The sequence below is a fragment of the Diospyros lotus genome, chromosome 1 (assembly GCF_014633365.1).
Source record: "Diospyros lotus cultivar Yz01 chromosome 1, ASM1463336v1, whole genome shotgun sequence".
In the NCBI taxonomy this organism is placed as follows: Eukaryota; Viridiplantae; Streptophyta; class Magnoliopsida; order Ericales; family Ebenaceae; genus Diospyros; species Diospyros lotus.
Window position 1 is genome coordinate 42,633,077 of NC_068338.1, and position 23,869 is coordinate 42,656,945.

The following is a 23,869-nucleotide window of genomic DNA, read 5'->3' on the forward strand; positions in this document are numbered from 1 at the left end:
TTTTTTTGTTTCTCCTTTCATTTCATATGCTTATATGTACTTCATATGCATACAAATCTAGGAGAAGATAACCCATTCCTTGGTTTTTGCCCAAATTTAGGGGTCTTAAAGTGTATATATTGTTCTGTTCTGATTTGTAATCTCCTGATGTTTACAAGTACTATTATTAATTAGTAATTTAGTAGACCAGCAGCAAGGTTATGATATGCATGTATTTTTTCCAATAATTGCAATTTAGGTGTGTTTGATAGCATTTAGGTGGAAATGAAAGTGTTTTTCAATTTACATGGAAAACAAAAACCATCTCCTCCTGAATGGAATTTTTCATGAAAAGAGCAAAAAACAAGCTTTAATGGTTGTACTATAAAATTCAATTTCATGAAAAAATGTAGTGTATGAAACACCCAAGATGAAATTCAATTCTTGGATGACATTTTTCATGCTATCAAACACTCCAACTAGTGTCAATGTTAAGTGTAAAAAGCAAAACAAAAAGCACATTCTATTCTTCGGTTGCACTGTGGAAGGGGATAGAGGGAGAGAGAGATGTAAGTGTAACACTTTTGGTGTGGATTGGCGAGAAATAGAATGATTGTGGCTTTGCATAATTCATACATGGCGTGTTGCATTGTGATAATGAGATTGTAACGTACCACCCATATCCATTTTGCTCATGACATTGCCCCTTGCCCTTCCCACCAAAATTTGTTGGGTAGATTCTCGTTATTATGGATATTTCATCCTGTTTATTTTTTTGTTACTAAATATGTTTAAAAGAACAAATTATAGCCAGTCTTCAAATAAATACTAAAAATGTATCACCTCCTAAAGTGTGTAAAAACCAAATGTCATATCCACAACACAACATTACATTAGAAGGTGAAATATGTTACATATTCATTAATTAAAAAATCTTGTTTGAAAGCTTTATAGAGAATAATGTGACTTACTCTACTACTTTATGCTTTAAAAAATAATTTATAATTTCAAGAATGTATTAATTACATCTCATCTTGCCGGGATTTACTTTTTTTTTTATCAAAAATAAATAAATAAATAGTTGAGAGATTTAAAAAAGTTATAACGATAATATAAATACAATTTTTTTATACTTCTCATTATTATATATCAATATTTCATTTATTTGCCTTTAGTATTTTAAAAGTACATCCACTTTCATATAATTTTCGTCTTCATATTATAATTATTATCTTAATTAAAACTAATTATCTTTCATTCTCTATTCTATTATTTAAGCAAATTAGATTTGGTGTACTGAAATTTTCTTATTTTTTTAGAATAATATTTGACGTAACATAAAATAAAAAGATTTATTTAACAATAAAAATTAAATAAGCATCACAAGGCGACATTAATTTATGTTTCATTTAAAAATTGTGTACTTCTTAACTTAAAATTGACGTTGAAGAAAAGAAGTTGTTTATTTAAAGTCTTAAGCACGAAATTAAACAATAATTAAAAGAAATTAAGTTAAGACTACCCATCCCCAATTTTTCTCTTTTCACCGCTGCCTGTGCCACAGTAGGGCTTTGACTCGCAGAGAACAGAAACTGCACATATACATATATATATATATATATATACACACCCACACATATAACGCTGTATGTATGCATATATGTATATATTATAGAAGATGTGTGTATAAATGGCAGCGGTGATCTGTTCTTCATCGTTCTTTGTCCGATAGCTAAATACAGTCAAATACAAGGCACAGAGAGAGAGAGAGAGAGAATTTACACAGAAAGTAATAAGAGATTTCTAATTTCTTCTCTCTCTGTTCTGTCAGATTCAATCAAGTTCAAGTATGTAAATTCTCTCTCTCTCTCTCTCTCTCTCTCTCTCTCTCTCGCTTCATTTGCAATAATTATTTTTCTTCTTGGAGATGGACAACTTGAATCACCCGTTTTCTGAATTAGGGTTTATATTTTTGTCTACGTGTGTATAAACTCTAGATTGATCAACTGAGGAGAGGATGCGTATGATAATCTTAGGATTTGTATGCAGGTTGTTATTGTTGAAGGGATTGATTTCTGATGATTAATAGATGATTAGACTAGAGAGTGAATAGTCATGAATACGTCGAGAGATGAAGTATAATAGATTCGACAAATGGGGTGTGTTCTGAGTCGAGAGGTCTCTTCGGGCATAGTTCGCGAAGCCAAGGAAGAGAAGAGGGAGGCTGACAAAGAGAGGAACAGTAAGAATTTGAGTGTTGCATCTAGGGATGGATTACGGGTTGAGGAGGCCAGGATTGGTAATGACAAGGGTGGAGTCAGCAATGGTCACTCCCGGAAGGAGGCAAAGATTGATGGTGATCGGCGGTCACAGGGTGAGAGGAGGAGATCGAGGCCAAATCCAAGGCTGGGTAACCCCCCAAAGCATAAGCACGGGGAACAAGTTGCTGCAGGATGGCCGGCTTGGCTTTCTGCACATATTGGCGAAGCAATTGAGGGTTGGTTTCCTCGGCGAGCTGACACTTTTGAGAAGATTGACAAGGTACATTAATTGTCTTTGACCTTTGTTTTATTCATTTACTTGAAGTTTCTTTATTTTGATTTATAATTATAGTAATTTAATTACTTATTTTCTGTGTATATTAGATTGGCTCAGGAACATATAGCAATGTGTACAAAGCAAGGGACACTATTACAGGGAAAATTGTTGCCTTGAAGAAGGTGCGCTTTGATAATTTGGAACCAGAGAGTGTGAGATTTATGTCTAGAGAGATTATTATTTTGCGGCGACTTGATCATCCCAATGTAATAAAATTGGAGGGTTTGGTCACTTCGAGAATGTCTTGTAGTTTATATCTGGTATTTGAATACATGGAGCATGATTTGGCTGGACTTGCAGCTAGCCCAGAAATTAAGTTTACAGAAGCACAGGTTAGACTTGTAACGTATTTAATAACTACAATTCCGTTTTGGTTTATGGAAGCATACCCAACTAATGAAGTGTGCTACTTTTTTCTCTTTTTAATTCACTGTGTAATACATATTCAGGTTAAGTGCTATATGCATCAATTATTATCTGGGCTAGAGCACTGTCACAGCCGCAATGTACTCCACCGTGACATTAAAGGGTCAAATCTTCTTATTGACAATGGAGGAATACTTAAGATAGCAGATTTTGGGTTGGCTACAATTGTGGATCCTAGCCACAAGCATCCTCTGACTAGTAGGGTGGTAACACTCTGGTATCGAGCTCCGGAGCTTCTTCTTGGTGCCACAGACTATGGTGCAGGCATAGACCTATGGAGTGCTGGTTGCATTTTAGCTGAATTATTGGCTGGGAAGCCAATCATGCCTGGTCGTACAGAGGTATTAAGTTGATTCTTTTTCTGTCTTTCAATTTTTGTTTCTAAGTTATTGAAACTTCTTCTCTTCTTTTCCCAGTGTTCTTAGTATCTTCCTTATATACACGGCAAAGTCTTCTTTATCAAAACTTAAGCTTGTTGAAACTTAAAGATGCAAATTTTTGTTTCTGATAATATGGAGTTAGACAGGCTGGAGCATTGAAGGATGGTCAGAAGATGTGAAAGAATAGAGGAAAGAAAGAGTTGGGATGGGAATTAATTGTTGGTGGAAAATAGGAGTCTCAGTTTCTTACCTAGGATGATATGGGAAGACCTAAGGAATTTCCTTGGGAATTCTAAGTAATCATACATTTCATTTGTATGATGTCTTCCCTCAAAAGCTCTAAGCGGGCAGAACTTTTGAGTTTGGACATGCACACCTGACAGTTAAGTGACAGAGAAAGCAGAAAACAAAAGCTAGCAAGGGTACCTTTTTTAAATCTAGCAACTCAAATAAAGTTTACTATGATTTGAAGCTAGTAAGGTTATATCTTCTTTAATATTTTAGTAAGTAGCCGTGGTAGCAGCAGCTTGAAGTTTATTTCTTATTCTCATTTTCTTTTTCTGCAGAGCTCTTATAGGTGTCCTATATCTGAACCATAACAAAAATCATCACACTGTTATGTTTCTAAAAGGTCAATGGAAAACTTTACTTCAAATTCACAATGTTCAAAAAATATTCTGTACATCAAAATTGCTTATTGGTTAATTATGGTTTTTACAGTTATAATGAACTATCTTTATTTAAGTGTTTCAGTGGTAAGCACTTGAATGTTGAGAGAAAATACCTTTTATCTGATTTGTCCAATTTATTTGCTAAATATGGGTATGGGTGTGTCATCTTTAGGCATTTTGGAATTTTCATTATTCTCATGTTTGAAGTTTTAGAATATTACCTGAGATTGGACTGCTATGTTTAGTGGATTGCTAGATTTTATCTCTTTCTGAATTTTACCGAAATCAAGGAACTTTTTTTTATTTTTGTCTCTCTTTTAAGTTATTAACATTTGTCTTTTTATGTCTCCAAGGTAGAACAATTGCATAAAATATACAAGTTATGCGGGTCTCCTTCTGATGAATATTGGAAAAAGTCAAAGTTGCCCAATGCAACATTATTCAAACCACGGGAACCTTACAAGCGATGTGTTTCAGAGACATTCAAATATTTCCCTCCATCGTCCCTGCCTTTAATTGAAACTCTTCTTGAGATTGATCCAGCTGAAAGGAAAACTGCAACAGATGCACTAAGGAGTGACGTCAGTCTCTATACGCTCAGTTATATTGATGTCTTTTCTTGTCTTCTATTGATGTTTTCCTTAATGCTAGTGTTTTTATTGCTTACCCTTTTCTGATTATCTAATATTATTCTAGCAGCTAAAACATTATGAAATTGTGGAGTAGACTATTCATGATTAAAAGATGATCTCTTACTGAAGAAATTGATATTCAATAAGTAAACTGTATTGTGGAAGATCTGAACTGTAACAACATGAGCCCTTACCTAAAGTGTGAGTCGAAATTAATTTTGAGCTTATTGGCTAAGTAATGTACTGAAGAACTTTTCAATAGACAATAAATGTGGGACATGAAGACTGAAAAACATGTGTATTATACAGATGGGCATGCTTACTAAGAAAAGGTGTGGCTGTTTGTCCCAAATGGGAACTAATACAGTAAACAGCAAATAGGTTTAGTTAATAAAGAATTATGTGTCAGTATTTCTTGAGGAAAAGTGACCTAGCACCATGGCGAGATTTCCAAACTAAGAAAAAGAAGAATATGTAACTATCCAACCCTTAATCCCACTAGGTAGGGAAGGAAATGAAGAATATAATGGAAAATTTTAATCTGGAGATAATAGAAAAAACAGTGAGCCAGATTGATCTTGGAGAAATCTTTACCTAACCAGAAAAAAATTCCTTGGAAAGATTTTTTGTGGTGATGAGTGGAAATGGTGTACCATATTTTTCATGTTGTGATTGGTCATCTGCAAACTAAGATCAATCATGCCTACACGCCGCCCGCCCACCCCCCAAAAAAAAAATATATATATATATATATCAAGCCTTTATCCTAGTATGTGAGGTTGGTTACATGAATTCTAGCTCTCCTTTTATAATTGAAGTTTGGTTAGCGACAAGATATTTTTTGTGATCGTGATGTTGAGACAATTTTGACTCCACAATCGGTGCGCAAATCAGATAACCCAACAGTACAATAAAATACCAAGCACGAAACCAAACTTGTTTAATAAGCCTTTGGTTTCTCTTCTTAATCTTTGCTCCAAAAAAAGGAAAAAAAAAGTGGAAATGGAATGGAAAAAAAAGACACCTTTTTAAAGAAACATAAATGGACACGCTTGTCACTGAGAGAGCAGGGCTTTCATGCCTGCTGAGCTTGTGTTCACATTTTTTTCTTCCTGGGAGCTGAATCTTCACTGCATGTTTTATGATACATCTTGGGTATTACCTTCCTTGCATATACAACCATTTTTGGTTCAAAGAAGAAGGCAGGGATTAGCTAAGCCTGGGATTAACTTATCCCATGAACATAGGATAAAACTATCCGACCCTCCCCTTGGGATACATTAATCCCAGCAGGCTTCAAATTCTCTTGGACAAAATTGCCCCTCAGTTCTATAAACTCTGTACTCTTCTCTCTCCTCATTAAAGCATCCCATCGTCCCATTTTCCTTTTTTTTTATTAATGCAACCCATCTTCGGTTTTCCATTTCCTTTTTTTCAGTTTTTAAAATTTGATATAAGTATAATATGTCTATATATATAGTGTGCCATATATATATGAACCCAAATATATATATATATATTTAGATATGTATTTTTACTTAATATATAAATATTGTTGAGCGTATTTTAAAAATAAAACATATCTTTTGTGATTTAAAAATATAATTTTTTACATTTTGCTTTGAAATTAGTTTTTTTAAACGTATCATAAAATCAATGGGCAAATTGGTCATTTGTCATTTAAAGCCTAGTAATACCTCAGTCATATTTTCACACGCCAAGGATAGAATAGTTATTATCTAAGGTAATATCTCAAGATGCCAAATGTGGGATAGTATTATGTAGTCCCATCACTATTTCATCCCATTCTTAACTTTTTCCCATCACTATTTTATCCACGAACCAAATGGCCTGTAAATGATTGGACTTGATAGCTTTATTGCCTCATAAGCTCTCTCTCTCTCTCTAAAAGGTTTCTATTTCAATTTGTTATTGCTATTTTCTTTATCCAGGCTGCTTCATTAATAATTCTTAACTAACCAGTGGATCGGGTAAAAGGCAATTCCTTTTGACTTTGACTCTGTATCTTAATGTGTAACCTTTTGATTACTCTAGATGTTTATATTCTTTTCTGCTTCTGATCTGTATGTTCGTCTGTAGTTTTTCAATACAGAACCATATGCTTGTGATCCTTCCAGTCTTCCACAATACCCTCCAACCAAAGAGATTGATGCCAAGCGTCGTGATGATGAGGCTCGCAGGCAAGGATTATTTGAATTTTTTGTCTTCATTTTTTTTTTTTTCTTTTGTGCATTGGCATGGGGTTCGGGGGGGGGGGGGGGGGGGGGTATTGTTAGTGAATCTACAAAGTTTTCTTTCTAGTACAACCTTATTATATTTCCATTTCTTTTAATCTTCTTTGCGGTTCCTTGTCACACTTCCTGCCTCTAATATTCTTGCAATGCTATGTCATGCTGTAATTGATCTGGTCACTCTTTTTACTCATTAAATAGATGCATTTTTTAAGTTTGTAAGGAGTCCAAGTTGAGAAAACTTAATGATTACAAATTATATGTAAGTTACATACACGTATGCCAAATTTAGGATTAAAGTTTGGGCTGGGAAAAGGAATGCTCTTGAACAGAATAGGCAAAATATGGAGGAAATAAGTAAATCAAATTACAGGCAGTAACATTCAAGAGGATTGGAAAGTTGTGTTTTTCAGTTGCTAGTTGACAATTTACTGTTATTCATCATGATTCATTAAGAAAACTCTTTTGAAGTAGGTAAGGAGGGGAATTATAATACTCTTTACCTCAAGTGTAACTACTGAACCTGAAATGAAACTGCCAGATAGGGTGCGGTGGGTGGGGGGAAACAAGGTTGCTTTATTTTATCATATTTAACATATTCCATGGCTTTTCAGTACCTTTCTTTTGGTTTATTACTTTTTATGCTGTATAAGGAGTGAATTCATTTTTTGTTATAGTATGCTCTCCAGGAATTGTGCTGACTATTTCCCGTCAATGAGTCTGCTTTGTGTGACCAATCTGTTTGATTTAACTTTTAGCATTTTTTCCATTTGTTTATATTGATTCTCTATAATGCAAATGCAAAATAATGTCCAAAGAGTGAGATTGGAGGAAATGGAAAATGAGTTTTATTAGGAATCTCCTTTAATGCTAAAAGATTGAGAATGGAGAATCCTGAAAATGAATTCTATCTTAAATATTCTTCCTTTTTTGTTGAAATATCTCAATTTGCTACTTCGGGTCTATGCTGATCATATTTTTTTGTTTATTATATCATTTCAAATTGTTTCTACATAAATGATTAGGGTGTAAGCCCCACATTGGGTAGAGATATCTTCATTGTGTAAATTAAGAGTGTTTTGTTATTCATTGCTTTTGACGAGGATCTGATATTTATATCTCTGCAGGCTGAGAGCTGCTAATAAGACTCATGTTGATGGTGCTAAGAAAACACGCCCGCGTGAACGACCTGTTCGAGCAATGCCAGCTCCAGAAGCAAATGCTGAGCTCCAATCCAATCTTGATGTATGTCAACGAACAGCTTCTTTCAACTGTTAGACCTTGTTTGTGCTATGTGGACATTATACTGCAAAATAGCTGGTTAATTACTTGATATCCAGATTATGGAACTAAATTCAAGAGAAAAGAAATATATGATGCCTTAACATCACAAGAATATACGAATGTTGGAACCTTCTTGTTCTCACAAGTTGGAGACACCACTGTTCTAAATTTCACCTTGAAGATATTTTGATGCTTGGAACCTGGAAATGTCATGTTGATATATTAATCACTGGGTCTAATTTTAGGATCAGAATATGCCTCTTAGTGCTATATCATTGTGACAATAAATAGATAAGCATATAAACTGCAAGCTTGTAACATACCCCAGTAGCAAGAATGATATTCTAATCTCTACATGTAGCAGGACTATAAGTTTTCTAGTTGGCAGTAAGATGTAATTTGGATAATAAAAAATGCAAGAAAGTAGGCCTTGTTAATAAACAGGAAAGCTGGCAAACTTTAGATGTTTAGCATTGACAATAAGCATTCATGTTTGATAGGCTTTTCTTTGTCTTCAAGAACTTGTGTTCAACTCAGCACTTGTATAAGAACATCTGATATATGCCCATTATGTCAGGTCAAGTTCGCACCCATTAGTTACATCTGAAGTTATCTAGTTTACATTGTACTCAGAATAAGTATGGAACAAAGCTTAAATATTTGATTAAAAATACAAAATAGGGCTCCATTTAGCAATGATAAGAAAACTGAACCAGATTGTCTGGTTCAACAGGGAAAACTGGTAACTGGTCCAATTTAGACCTAAAATCGGCTGATTATTTAGTGACCTAGGAGGAGGTTAAGCCGCAAAATGGATAAACAAGCCTGATTCAACAACCCGCCACAACACCCCCCCCCCCCCCCCCCCAAAAAAAAAAAAAAAAAAAAAATCAGAAAACATCCTGCATGGAAGATCTCACCCACGATCAGAAAGCACCCCACACAAAATCTCACCCGCAACCTTATTAGAGCTCAAGCTTCTTCACTTACTATTTTCCCCTAGAAAAACTAGTCACCATTTTACTCTAACGCAAGCAACTATATACATTACCTTCTAGAAGAATGAATGAGTGCCATGAGTGCAAACACAAGCAACTTTTCCAGAAGAATGAGCGCTCTCTGTATGCTTATTACCTTCCTGAACTCCAGCAACCACTCTGACAGAGAAGAGACCAGTGAAGAGGAGAGGAGGATTTGTGAGGAGATTCGAACTTTCCCAGAGAGGGGGAAAGGGAGGGAGTTTAAAACAAGGAGGAAGGGGAAGATGTTGAAGTAGAGGAGGAAAGAGGAACTTGTCAGAGACTCAGAGATATAGAAATCAATATAGAGTCCAGTTCTTGCTGTTAGTGCCATATGAATATATATTTTTATATAAGTGTGTAGAAATTGTACTTTCACCTATATTAGTTATGGGTCCCAAGTGCCTTTATATAAAAATGTAGGAGAAAATTATGATAGGTTATATAATGTACTACTGGTTTTTATATTTTTAGATCATATGTTAAGTATTATGTATTTATTTATTTAATAAAATTACATCCTGCTTTGACCCTGGTTCAACCTTGATTTGGCTTTTAACTCTTCAACCTCTCTCCTTGACTTTTTGACACCACATTACCATTTAGCTCCAGCTTTTCTTTCTTTTTTTTGTTTTTTTTTTGGGGGGGGGGGGGGGGAGATAGTTGGTGGGGATAGTAGAGTGTTTGTTGACCGTCTAATATTTTAATTTTGTAAGTTCTTTTTCAGTAGCATGATTAAAAAGATTACATCTACACCTGTAGAATAAGAGAATGTTAATTTTAAGGGAAGTGTCACATTAAATGTAAAATGGATTTCTCTTTCATGTCACTGGAAAATAAATAATATCATATTTTGTTATTTTTTGGTCCAAAATGCTTGTTTTTCTCAAGCGGAAGAAGCTTGCATTGGCACACCTTATCTTTTAAGTGAGAAGACTATGAAAAGAAGATGATCCTAAATGAACCCTTAGTACTAGAACAGGTTACGTTTCTGAAACTAAGGCATAAATGTTTGACCCAAAGGAACCATCGTAACTAGACTTTGTTCATTTTCAATTGGGTCTATACTTTTCAGCAGTTATAAGGACTATATTCGGGGGTATCTGGTTTGGCATGCTGTTCTTATTTGGATAACTAGACTTTGTTCATTTCTGATTGGGCCTATACTTATCTACAGTTCTATGAATAATTTGAGGACTATATTCTGGGGTATCTGATTTGGAATGCTATTCTTATTTGTTAGTTATCGGATAATGGCACTTGTTGGAAACTACCTTACACTTGTTTGAACTTATGTTATTATTTGTACATGGTACGTGTTAGTATGTATATGAAACACGTTAAGTGCTTTTGGATCTGATGATAAAACAAAGGGTAAAATTATCAAAAAAATATCAAATTTTAACGAGTTTATCAATTCTACTCCAAACTTTTAAAATTATTAATTTTGCATGTAAACTTTCAAGTTTGTATCAATTATACAATGTCGTTATAAATCATCTAATGAAATAGAGCTCCTTTAAAACAAGGTTTCATGAAGTGTGATGTGTGAAACCAATGAAACAAACTGCCACATCACCCCATTTTAACAAAGCTCTATTCTGTTAGACGATTTATTACTGCATTGCATAATTGATACAAAATTGAAAGTTTACTGTAAAATTGATAACATTTAAAGTTTGGTGCAGAATTAATAAACTCATCAAAGTTTGGTATTTTTTTGGTAATCTACCCTAAAATAAAAAGATTTTCAATTACACCTATTAACTATTCTCCATTGTATGTATTATTTATATATATATATATATTTTTTTTTGGGGGGGGGGGGCGCTTCATGTGTGTGTCAGTAAAAGGGGAAACTTAGGTTGACAGGAATCATAACATATTGCTTTTTACTTCAGTGAGGGTCGACATACTGGCCTTCTAGGAGGATCTAGGAAAACTACTGTTAGGAGCCATTTGAGACAACATCATTGGTTCTCCTGCCCTTAAACCCTTGGACTGTATTGCAGGCAACCAACCAAGAGATTGATAAACATACTACTCGAACTTTAGGCCTCAAATTTCTGCATGAGGGTTGACTACCACCTTGGGTGGTCTCTCTCTCTTTATAGTTTTTATTTGTATGTTCTCTGGGATCAAAACATATTAAATTATCAATAAGGATTTCTAAAACAGATCGTGTGCCTTTTGATTCAAACTTCTTTTCAAGATGTATACAGTGAAAACTTCTTTTTTCTAATACAGTAAAATTCAGTTAGAACATTAAAAAATAAAGGGAAAAAAACGTTGAAAACATGCATGCTTGTTTATTCTCATGCCTGTGCTGTGTACTGTTAACATGTCCATTTCTTTTCATATCTGTACCCATCATTTATTAGAGGTTTTATGCTTATAGAAAAATACTTCATTTTAGCAACTGCATGTGCTTGGAAGTGAAATGTCTGTTGCTTTTATTTGCTTATGCCTATTTACTTTTGCTGGATTTCGTAAAGCAGCGAAGGCGCCTAATCACCCATGCAAATGCAAAAAGCAAGAGTGAGAAGTTTCCCCCACCTCATCAAGATGGAGCTCTAGGCGTTCCCTTGGGTGCCTCACATCACATTGACCCTGCCTTTGTTCCGCCTGATATTCCCTTCAGCTCCACCTCATTCACATATTCAAAAGAACCAGTTCAGAATTGGTCAGGTCCTTTAGTTGATCCCATAGCTGTTGGTGCTTCGAGGGGAAGGAAGCATGCAGTGCGTGATGCTCGAGAATCGACAAAATCTTTTACAGGAAGAAAAGACAAAAGCGGCAACCCTAGGGTTAGAGGAAAGGAGAGAGTGGCGTAGAAGTTTAGTCCATATATTGAGAAGTCCATGCGGGATACTGGTGTATGTTGACACAAATAGCAGAACCGTGGACCTCTTGGATCCCAATGACCTTTACCAGCTGGGAGAAGCTGTTTCAGAATTTTCTGCTTGCTTTTTTTTTAATTTTATCTTTCACATATAAGGCCTTCTCTTTTTCTGCTCTATCTGTTGGGTTGGAGAGAAGTTTCTTTTATTTTGTATATTTTACTCTCCTCTTCTCCTGTTAGATCCATGGTGTTGGGAACTAATACTGTTCTGATCAGAGAAACACTTAATAAAAAAAGTTTGAGCCCCAATTCTGGAACTTCATTTATTGTTTCCCGTCAATTATTTTGTACTTTGATAAACAGTTGTTTCTCTGTTTTTGTGTCATTAATCGTAAGCAATTTCTGTTTCAGGCATGAGATTTATTGGGTTGAACAGCATTTAATCTTATACTGTAAGATGTATTGATTCAAGAACTGCTCATTCATTTTGAAAATTTATTTAGTTTTTGTGCAAGTTGCTCTTCTTGTGAATCCAGTACTGTGACATGACGACTTGCTGGGGTGCAGTGAAATCAAATTAGACACATCTTAAGTCCCAACAGTCATATGCATATTGATATGCTGAATGGAAGCTATACATAAAACTGCAATGATGTATTAATACATTTGATGATGTTTTCCTCTCCAAGACTTGAGCCTTTGAACCCTATATTATGAACACTGGTTCTTGCCAGTTCACTGTTAAATACCACTTTTAATTTCTTTCTATATATTTAACTTTACCGCTTCTTTTGATGCCCCATAGAAGAATCTGTAAAATCCTAATGAAAAGTCAAAGTGCTCTTTACCAGTAAAACACTCGTATCTGATGATTAAAGAAGAATTGGTGAATCCAGCATCCTGAGGCTATCAGGTGGAACACCATTCTCATCATCAAATGAATTAAATTCAATCTCCATCTCCCCTTGATCCTTCTCTTCCTTGACTTGTTCATCATCACCAACTCGTTCAACCTTCAGTTTCTCCCCCACGAATCTTTCCCCTTTTTCCAGCAATTCATCTCTTTCTTCGCCGCCAGCTGCGGCATCGCTTGACCATGGCCATGGATCTTCAAGCCCCTTTTGAACAGACTCTGCCATGATAGCTGCAACTGCAAGCCCCTTCCTTCCTGTTAGCATGTTTGCTTGTTCTTTGTTATGAACTTCGCTTCTCCGAAACGGGTTGTCACTGCCTGGCTTGTCATCTGGATGCGTGATCTCGTACACCGTCCAAATGCAGACGGCTGAAAGCAGAGCCACTTGAAATACTCTGCTGAACTTGAACCCTTTCCGGCTAAGATTCCGGCCACCGGCCTGCCGGTGAAACATCATATTCTGTTCCATTGACCTCTGCAAGACAATGAATACACGTTTGGAACACATAGCATATTAGCCACAGTTGTTCTACTTTCCGGATGGAAGTGAAAAAGGAATCCAACATGAACATACCCACCTTGCTGAAGCAATTTTTTAAGGGAACCTTTAGTTGACAAGTCGGGAAGAAATCAACAGCAGAATCAAATAAAGAATCATGAGATGAGCAGAAGCAGCATGGCTTTGGATTACACCTTTGTTTAGTTGATTTCAGAGGCCAAGCAGAGGAAACCGTGGTGCTGGGGGATAAATTAAACCTGTGGCTCCGAATCTCAAGGCATTTGGAACTGATTTAAATAGACACCAAGCACGCAAAGCATATATTTTCCTTAAATAAAAAAAAAAAACATATCTTTACAAATTTTTTATACAAATAATATGATCGAAATTAAGTAATAGGGGACTTCTGACTTTTTTTTTTTTTTATTAAATGATGCTCTATGAATGATTATTCAGTCCCTTCATTTCACCCTTCATTTCAACAAAGAAGATTAATCGTAGAATATATCTTGTGCAATTAGGACACTAAAATAATTAAAAAATTAAGTCAATTTTAATCGCTGAAGTGTGTTCCGGGGCGACTAATTTCTTTTCTTAATGCGTAATCAGATGTTGATAGGTGGCGTATATCTGGATAAAATTTCTCAATAATTTAATGTCTCTCTCAAACTACGGTTAGGAGTCAACTTAAAAGAGGGACTTGTGAAAGGTATGGGATTTTATTGAGGAATAAGAAAAGTCTGAGAGTCTAGAAATGCGGAAGAATTCAACGGAGGGGGGTCGTTATTTTCGTTATCTTTATTCTTAATTACGGAAACGCCCTTGCAACTTCTTTTGTAAATGCAGAGGGGCAGTTATGGTAATTCGAGAAGAATGAAGTGCCGTCTTTGTCCCGCTGCCATGAATCAGAGCGCCGGCCACTGGCCAGCCCCCAGCCGCCACGTTGGACGTCTTACATGCGGCATGTGGAGGGAACTACGTTATTGCAATTATTTTGTGTAATTTAAATTTTGATTTCATTATAAATGATATTTTTTGCATCTTAAAAATTATAACGAATTTTCCCTATTAAGAGGGCGTTTGTTAAAATAAACAAAATAAGAGATATTAAGATAAATTTAGAATGCATTCTGAATCAAGATATAGAATGATCAAGATAAGATTGTAAAATATTTCAATATTTCTGTCAGAGTGTTTGTTAAATTTTTTAAAATTCATTGATAATTATATTTTTTTCTTTTTATATGTTTGTTAATACATATGATAAGTACTAAAATAAGAATTTTTTTTATCAAAATATCCCTATTCTTAAATTTATGATTAAAATACTATTTTATGATTAATATGAATTGTCAACAAAATTAAAATTAATATTTTATTTTCTAAATTCATGTTCAAAAATAAATTTAAAAGGAGTTGAAAAGTAGAAATAATTATTATTAGAATTACAAATTGGTAAAATGATAATAAAATATAAAATTAAATAAAATAATTTAAAAATTGATGAAATGAATTATATTAGTTAATAAAATATATATATAGGGAGAGAGAAATTTAAATTTTAAAAATCAATTAAATGAATAATGTCATTTAAATTTTAAAAATTGTCAAAACATATAGCAATTTAAAAATATATTAATAATATTAATTATAAGACTTAAATAAATAAGTTTTTTTAATAAATTTAAATCTTTAAAATGTATTAAATGATATTAACTATCCTACAAAGGGCATATGAGTAATTGAGTCTTATTTTGAAAGAGTCAGATAAATTTATCCGATGAGGGAGATCGGATAAATTTATTATGAAAGTGGAAAATAAGAGGTCACGTGAGGTTTTTTCGAAAATGGTCAGATAAATTTAACAAACACGTTGAAAAAATCAAATATCAGGAATGCTTCCCATATCTGACATTTTCTCCCTCTTATCTTGATTAACAAACACTCCCTAAATGAATATTAGGCTAGCTCTGACCGAATTGTCATTTCTACTCGCTAAGTTAAATATGGCGAACCCAACACAAATTAATGCCTCAAACGTTATGTCATTGCCAAAAGTTTGACAAAACTCAAAACTGTTGCTAGATGTGGTAATTGAAATCTGCCAAGCTATCATTGTCATTTATTTCCCACAACGGCCATCAACACTGAAAGAGGCCTGACTAGATGCAACAAAGATGAAATTGGCTGGAAAAAAAAAGTTGCAGATGCAAACGAAGTAATCCGAAGAAGACAAGTTATAGGCACAATGGAAGAATAAATCAGGACAACGACCACTAAATCCAGGGAGTTGTGATGACCAACGGAGGCTGCGGTGATTTTTTCTTGAATTTTTTATTTATTTTTATATTAAATGAGTGATATTGTGTATTTGTATATTTAGTTATTGATTCGTGTATTTAATTATTTAGTGTATGTGCGTATTTAATTATTTTATATATTTAATTATTAATTTTGTGTATGTTTCTATTTGATTATTTTGTATATTTGGTTATTAATTTATGTATTTAATTATTAATTTTATATATGCGTATTTATTTATTGATGATGTGTACGTGTGTATATGATTATTTTGTATATGTGTGTATTTAATAAATAATAAATTTTTACAATAGTGAAAATTATAAGTAAGATAAAATAAATTAAATTAAATTAAATTTTATTAATAAATAAATCAAATAGAGAAGATAATAAGGAGTATGATTGGAGTAAACACAATTTTTGAAACAAAATCAAAATATGGAATCAATTATTTATAACAGAATGGGGTACAACGTTAGAGATAACCTTAAGGGGTTGAGGTATTATTGAGTATTTTAAAACTAGGGTTATAAATTATATAATAATTTTTTATTTTTATTAAATACATATTTAAAATTTTATAATTATAATAATTACATAATACTGTCACTAACAACATAATTTTCATCTAAAAATCAGATTTTTTTTTTTTTTTACAAAAACTTATGAAAAATAAAAGCATAACAAATTGCACTAATTAGATCTATGTGAACCTATAGCCAACAAGGGGTTTCATGGATTTTTTTTCTTTTTTTTTTTTCTTTCACGGGTTCATAATCTCTATCTTATCCGTTATTAGTCTATTTTTATTTGGTAAAAGTTTTAGTTGTCACCATTCTATTGTCTAATCAGTTTTTTTTTTTTTTGTGAATTGTATTTTAATTTTGTTATTAGTCAATTTTTGGTTAAGTAACTTAATCTAACTCAATTAGGGTTTAAGTGATAGAGTTAATCTAACTCACCTCGAAAACTATTACAACAAAACACTTAGCTTACTTGGGCTCTAAGAGGCACTCACAATCTACAATTAATACAAATAAATAATCATATGTCAAACAAATTTGGACTAATGTAGATATTAATACAAGAACAAATATTACAAGGCAAATAAACAAATGATACAAGAATTATCAATAAGAATAAATCTTTTTCTTCTTTGTCTTGGACTCCAAATGATGTATCTTTAATGCTTTGGGTCTTGGATAACTTTTCTTGAGTACTTGAGAGCTTGGGTGTGCTTTAGAATGATAGATCTTGATAGTGCATTAGTTTTTTCAAGAAATCTCTTGAAGATATATATATTTGAGCCTCCGACGAATCTGTAACAATTAGAAAAATTCGACCGTTGGAGTTTGACAATTGACTGTTCTAATTGACAGTCGACTTTGCGACACCCATAGTCGACTCTCATTGGCCTACAGTCGACTCCTAATCGACTGGCCAATACTTGCTCTCGGTTACCTCAACTCTGCATAACACATAGTCAATTGTCTCTTATTGGGAGTCGACTCTCAATCCAGATTTTCAAAAAAATTAGATTTACTTTGATGAGTAAATGTCTATATTTTATTTAATTTATATTTTATCTTCTATTTATTTTAATACAAAAATATAAATAAGAAAGTACCTGTCGACGTTTGATTTCGGCCGACCGTGATTCGTTTTGGGCCGCGGTGAGTCAATCCAAAAATACCGAGAAGGAAGGAAGAAAACCCCTCCCCCCCAAAGTTCCAAGCGTGTACACCAGAATCTTTTAAGTGGTTCGGCCAGAACGATGCCTAATCCACGGCCGTCATCTGATCATTCTCCCAAAGTGGCGGTATCTGATTATATTTTTCTTGTCCTCCTTGCCCCTCATGGTCTCTTTGATTTCCATTTATCTTGAGGGGCTTTTACAATCTAGATAATATATAGAAATACTGTGTTTGTATAATGGGGGATAAACAGTTCTTACGGCCTTCGCAAGACCGGGAGTGGGATCCTCATTACGAGGGGCATGGGCTGTTACAGATAAAATGATCGGACCCTACCTCTGACTTCTCAGCAGCTTTGCCGCTCATGCGAGCTGGAGGTTTTAGGCGAGCGACCTGGATGGTCCAGCGATCTGGAGGATATTTCAGGAGCTCGTTAGTCGATTACTCCGAGCTCGTTGGAGGATTACCGGGAGCTCGCCATATGCTCGCTTTACGAGTTCCGGATCTTTGGTGGAGGCTGGACCTTCCTTGACGAGGTCGTCCGGGCCTTCTTGGCCTTGGGTGATTGGGCCGGTCTATCGGACCGAGTCTGGCCCATGCGGGGTGATGCGAGAAATACATATAACAGTACCCCCAACTTAAATTCAATAAAAATATCTAAAAAATCAAAATCAATAAGAAAGTAAAATTTTAGTTTTAGAACAAATTCAGAATTTAGCAATTTTACTACCTCAAAATACATACCTTTTATTTTTTGAAAAAATTATTAAAAATCATCTTAACAACAATAAATATTAACTATCAAAATATCGGAAAATAGTTTTCCAAAATAAAAATATTTTCTTATATGTCCCCTTATGATGCACTAATCATTCACTTAGAACAAATAGTATTTCTTGGTTCATTTTAATACATAAAATACTACAATACTTAAAATATGTTTTCTATCATATGACGTATCAAAAATTAATTAAGGGATTTAAATATATCAAAAATTATTTTACTAAAATTATATTTTATTAAATATCAAAATACACAATATATTAATTGGAGTAATTTAGCTCAACAAAATAAAAGAGAGTTTTGAAAGAAAGACGTTGAAGAGACATAAGGGAAAGAGGCGGAGGGATGTGAGGGAATTTTGGGTAATTTATTTTTTATTTTTTATTTGGTTAATTATGTAGTGGTGGTAATATGATACAATTTTGATAAAATGAGGAAAAATACTGTAATTATATTAAACCTTAGTGGTGTTAAGTATAATTTACTTTATATTATTTTGATAAATTATTTTTTGTAATATATGAATATTCTAAATATCATTAACAGCAACACAATCAATCAAATTGCAACATTTCACGTTCTCAAAAAGAAAGGAATTAAGGCACTCAAAATTGTTGTTTCATAGTTGTAAATGGGATATTGAGAATAGCATTTAGAAGACTAAAACTCTACTTAAAATTTGAAGCATAGTGATCCAAGCAAACTAGATTGGATCACCTGGTTCAGTCAAATTAAATGGTGGGCTGAGTCGATTCACACCATGCTTTTCAATCTCAAGGTTGGACGGAAGAAAAGTGACATATTTAGATTGTACAAAAATAAAAATAGGAGTCGGATATGATATAAAATAAAAATAAAAAATATTAAATTGGTATTTTCTTTGCATTTTTAATTTTTAATTTCAAATTTTAAATTTATTTTTAGTTTTCTATTTTGATAGTTTATTTTTAGAAAATTAAAAACGTATTCTTTTAGTCATTTTAAAAAATTATTTTTTTTAAAACATAAAATTAGAAAATGCATTTACTTTAGATTTTTTTTAAAAAATTATTTTATGATATTTTATTCAAAAAATTTGATTATTAAATCATAAAATTAACTAATTTTTAATAAAAATTTATTATTAAAATAAAATAATAAATGTAATTAACAAATTACTGACATCTAAGTGTTAATTTATATTAAATATTATTATACATAATATGTGTAATATATTTAATAATATACTATATGTTATCTTATATTTTTAATTATAATATAGATATACTATATTTTTACAATTGTAAATAGATATATAATTTTATTTTTAAAATTTAAAAATAATTTTTTTCTTGTTTTCCTTCTTTTCTTTTTTTCCCTTTCCTTTTTAGACCCAAAATATGAAAAATGAATTGTGTTTTTCATGTTTTGAATTTAGAAATTGTTTTGGCTGAAAATAACCAAAACAACATTTTGTTATTTTGAGTTTTTTTTATAATTTTTTTTATTTTCGAAAATATATTTTTAAAAAGAATAAAGTAAAAACATTTTCATTGTTTTAGAAAATTAAAAACTAAAAATAACTTGAAAATAACAAAGAAAACGCAGCCTTATTTTTTAAAAAATAAGAAATGATAATACATAAATAAAAAATATAGGAGTCTTTTATAAATATAATTTTTAATATAAAAAATATTTATTCAATCTAAAAATAAACATAAACTCCATAATACATTCAAACAAATTTAAAAAAAATAAAAAAAAATTGAGATAAAAATGAAAAAAAAAAATCATCTTTATTCATTGATAAAAATGCATTTTCAAATAAGAAACGCATTTTTAATATTTTTCTAATATTATAAAAATATCACAATTTTTTTTAAAATAATCCAGAAACATTTTTTGGCATTTTGAAAATTCTGAAACAAGGCCTCCAAAAAGTTTTCATGTATCATAGGCTAAATACATAATTACTCTTAATAACACGGTTAGTTTTATTAATTAAGTCTTGCTTAATTTTGAGTTTGAATTTGTTTAGAGTTGAGTAAATGGCTAAATATATACTAAATGAAATATTTATTAAATTTTAATTCAACTTAATTCATGTCACATGTATTGAAGGGCTAAATTCAACTCAAGGGGTTGTTTGGCTTACCTTTTTTTTGTCAGCAGTTTTTAATTTGTGTAAAATTTAAAGGTTAAAAGTTGGGTAGCGTTTAACTTAATAACGTATTTGAATAAATATGTTTTAAGTTGTCAATTATATAGTTATGTATTTAGTTTGAAAGAGTTAATAAATTATTAAAATTTGACAAAAAGATGAAAATAGACATGTTATTGAATCATGTAAATAAAATTCATAAAAATAATAATTTTTAATAAAAATAAATTATAAAATAATATACAACTGATAAAATTTTATCATTAAATGTTGATAAATTATACACAATTATTAAAAAAATATATTAATACAATATATATGTTAAATAAATATTATATATATACACACATCGAGAGGGGACCAATGGAGGATTATGGAGCTGGAAGAAGGCGACGACAGTAAGGAGGAGCTGGAAAGAGGCAGTGACGACAAATACAGTAATATGAAAGAGATAAGGATGGGTCTAGAGGTGACGACCGACTGTAACATATGAGTTGAATGTGATGCTCGAAGCTAGAGGAAGACGATGATGAGAAAGACAATAAGATGAAAGAAATGGAGATGGGTCTGGAGATGGTGGCAGAGAAGTTGGAGGCAATGACCAAAGCTAGAGGAAAATATCAACGAGGAGCTAAAGGAAGGTAGCGACTGTGAAGACAATAAGATGAAGGAGATAAGTAGATTGAAAATTAAGGAATTATGCAAGGGTAAATTTATCTTTTGATTGATAAATGCAATAAGTTGCTAAGAGCAGGGCTGGCCCATAGGCCTCAGTTGAGGCCAATGCGGCCCCCAATTTTTTGGGGGTCCCAAAAAATATAGCAATTGCTGGTTGGGGTCCCAAAAAATACAAGTAAATCAGCAGCCATCCTCGCCAAGAGAGCAGAATAAAAAATTAAAATTTGACCATTGAGATGCATAAGAGAGAAAGAAAAGGAGAATAAAAAATTGAAAAAAGAAATTTTTAATAATTTTATTATCTTTTGAAGGGCCACAAAATTTATTATGGCCTAGGGCCGGGCTAAGAGCTTATTTAGAAAAATTAGGGAGAGTAACATTTGAAGAACGCTACTGAATTAGCTTACAAAATGAATAGTGTTTAAACTTTTAAATGTTATTAAATGTAAAAAAAAATAAACTAACTTATAAATAATTTATAAACGTTCATGCGGATAAGCCAAATACTCTTTTGAGTAAATTGGGTGAATTTAAATAAATGTGCACCCCACCTTAATTAATTTAACAAAAATACCTTTATTATACAATTAAACTCGCTTTATCTTATTTTCTATTGGATCCCGAATGATTGTATTTCAACGGTAGCCTAATCCAATCCAATCTCTTTGATATATTGACTGGTAGTTATGACGGAGAAGGGCAGATGATCATTGAAAGGTTAGATGAACATATTAATTAGCTCTGTCTGTTAGATGCGACAGCAGGAACGTGGCTGAAGGTGAAAATACGAAGGATCCATTCTTAGGCATTAAGTAAATTTTCCTCTTTATAAATCAGCTTTCTTCCTCCACTCCACTTGCATTATTCCACAGACTTCTTCTCCGGAGCTTGCAGCTTCTGTTCTGCCTGCCGTCGTCTTGGTGGCGAAGATATGAGACCAGGAGGCGGACCACCGCCCGGCTGGGGGCCGCCGCCGGGACCAGGCTTTCTCGGCGGTCTCTGCAACGCCATCTCTGCTTGGTAAGCGGTTCTTCTTTTCAAAGAAAATATTCAATGTAACAATGAATGTAATGTACCACGAGCTAGCGTTGTCTAACAAATGCTGCTGTCGTGTCATGTATTATTATATATGTTCAGATCGAGATATTCTCTTCCTCTCAAGTTTGCTCTGCCGGGCTTTTATTTTTTCTTTTTTTAATTATTATTATTATTTAGTTAGGACTTTGGGAGTTTGATTTGGTTCATGCTCTTGAATTTACAGCCTGAGCTTCCTGTGCTGTTGCTGGTTGATCGGGGACTGCTTTGGCGGGCCACCGGGCCCTGGAGGCCCAATGGGCCCGCCTCCTCCGTGATATGGTGCTGGAGCAGTGAATTCTGTCTCTCATTGTGTTATGTTTCAGTGTGTGTGTGTGATGATTTGTTTAATGAATGCGGTTGGATGTAGTATGAACTTGACGACATCATCATGTTCTCTATGCATGTAGTGATGATTAATTAGATTTAGATGGACGATCATGGATCTGCCGAGCATGAACGAATCAATTTCAGATAAAAATTTCGGATTCACTATATCTTTTTAAACAAAATAATATATTCACATAAATAAATCATAAATCGTGATTTATTTGGTTCTTATTCTTTCTGACTTGTCACATTTAAATTTCATTTTTTGGACCCAAGTAACATTTAATTTAGCAACGTTGAGCCTACATATCCAATCAATTATATGCTTGCTATCTTTTTAGAAATTTATATAAAATAAATATGGTTGCCAGCGATCATGGATCAATTAAGGTATCAAATTTATGATTGGGATTACTCTTACCGTCTCATGTCGGGCGATAAAAATGATCGAAACAACTTATTTTAATAGGGTTACGCGAACTTCTCAAGGGTTATCCATTATTGAGCTTTCCAGTTCAAACACGCTTAACCCGAAAGTTTTTTACCTACATTCAACCCAAAATATATCTAACTGATGTTGTTTTATTTCTTACGTATCTTCGATATATACTATCATTCTTTGACTTCTTGGGGTATTACATTCTCTCCCCTTTAGCACATGACATCTTCGTTATGCGACCTTACAATTAGTCTCATATCCTTTCTCTTTTGGGAGCTATCATCCTAGAAGCTTGCAAAAATCGCTCCTTGTACAAGCCCTCAAGCCTCGATGTCACTCCCCACCCTCATCGGACTGTCTTCACCAAGAGTCGACTTTGATATGTAATATCCAAAATTGAGCGATAGAAAGAATTGAAACAATTTACCCAACGAATCTACGTGAACTTTCTAAAGAATCACTCATTCTTGAGGTTTCCCAACTCAAGCACACTTAATCTCGGAGTTTTTTTTGTCTACATTCAACCCCAAAAGTATTCAATTGGTATTATTTCATTTTTTATCCTCGATATATACTATCATTTTCTAGACTATTGGGATATTACAACTATACTATCGAAAAATATATCTGAGTACAGTTTAAAACATATTTTTATAATAAATTAATAAAATATATGTTCATACATGGTATGGAAGCATATAAAATCATTAATATCGTCGCCAGCATTTCTTAAACAAAGGGTTTAATATTGTTTGAATATTTTCTGTATCGTGTAGATCATTTATATATTCCCCAACCTCTTTCTATATTTGTACATATTACATATTTGGATTAGTCATACAATTATATATATATATATATATTATAGGCAGAATCAATCATAGGATAATAGTATACGATGTACTACATTTTAATGTTAATGTTTTGTCTTTGCC

General features: G+C 32.9%; 2 protein-coding genes and 1 long non-coding RNA gene across 5 annotated transcripts; 2 read left to right on the forward strand and 1 right to left on the reverse strand.

Moving 5' to 3' along the window:
• Positions 1–1,553: 1,553 nt before the first annotated feature.
• On the forward strand, positions 1,554–12,392 carry LOC127797667 (probable serine/threonine-protein kinase At1g54610). 3 transcript variants are annotated; one of them, XM_052330772.1, is made up of 8 exons: positions 1,554–1,826; positions 1,977–2,520; positions 2,625–2,909; positions 3,027–3,344; positions 4,408–4,635; positions 6,787–6,887; positions 8,066–8,183; positions 11,737–12,392. In XM_052330772.1, exons 2-8 carry the CDS (start codon positions 2,134–2,136, stop codon positions 12,073–12,075), a joined length of 1,776 nt encoding a protein of 591 aa, XP_052186732.1. In that variant the 5' UTR covers positions 1,554–1,826; positions 1,977–2,133; the 3' UTR covers positions 12,076–12,392. The 3 variants fall into 3 exon arrangements, with proteins under 3 accessions (XP_052186732.1, XP_052186725.1, XP_052186741.1); XM_052330765.1 differs by having other exon boundaries at positions 2,029–2,520; XM_052330781.1 differs by having other exon boundaries at positions 1,556–1,826; positions 2,029–2,520; positions 11,740–12,392.
• A 153-nt stretch (positions 12,393–12,545) lies between these two features.
• LOC127797686 (uncharacterized) lies at positions 12,546–13,777 on the reverse strand. The gene is made up of 2 exons (XM_052330792.1): positions 13,575–13,777; positions 12,546–13,471 (listed from the first exon to the last, which is right to left on the reverse strand). The coding sequence occupies exon 2, from the start codon at positions 13,463–13,465 to the stop codon at positions 12,956–12,958; it is 510 nt and encodes a 169-aa protein (XP_052186752.1). The 5' UTR covers positions 13,466–13,471; positions 13,575–13,777; the 3' UTR covers positions 12,546–12,955.
• Positions 13,778–21,824: 8,047 nt separating this feature from the next.
• LOC127811855 (uncharacterized) lies at positions 21,825–22,729 on the forward strand. Its single transcript, XR_008025790.1, has 2 exons — positions 21,825–22,111; positions 22,353–22,729. It is a non-coding gene; the product is annotated as an uncharacterized LOC127811855 (long non-coding RNA).
• Positions 22,730–23,869: the final 1,140 nt, after the last annotated feature.

Bases quoted from the DNA above. Each gene is read 5' to 3' on its own strand.
- LOC127797667 (XM_052330772.1), top strand. From the start codon at position 2,134: ATGGGGTGTGTTCTGAGTCGAGAGGTCTCTTCGGGCATAGTTCGCGAA. The intron at 2,910-3,026 runs GTTAGACTTGTA...ATACATATTCAG, and splicing joins TTAAGTTTACAGAAGCACAG to GTTAAGTGCTATATGCATCA. The intron at 6,888-8,065 runs GCAAGGATTATT...ATATCTCTGCAG, and splicing joins CGTGATGATGAGGCTCGCAG to GCTGAGAGCTGCTAATAAGA.
- LOC127797686 (XM_052330792.1), bottom strand. From the start codon at position 13,465: ATGGAACAGAATATGATGTTTCACCGGCAGGCCGGTGGCCGGAATCTT.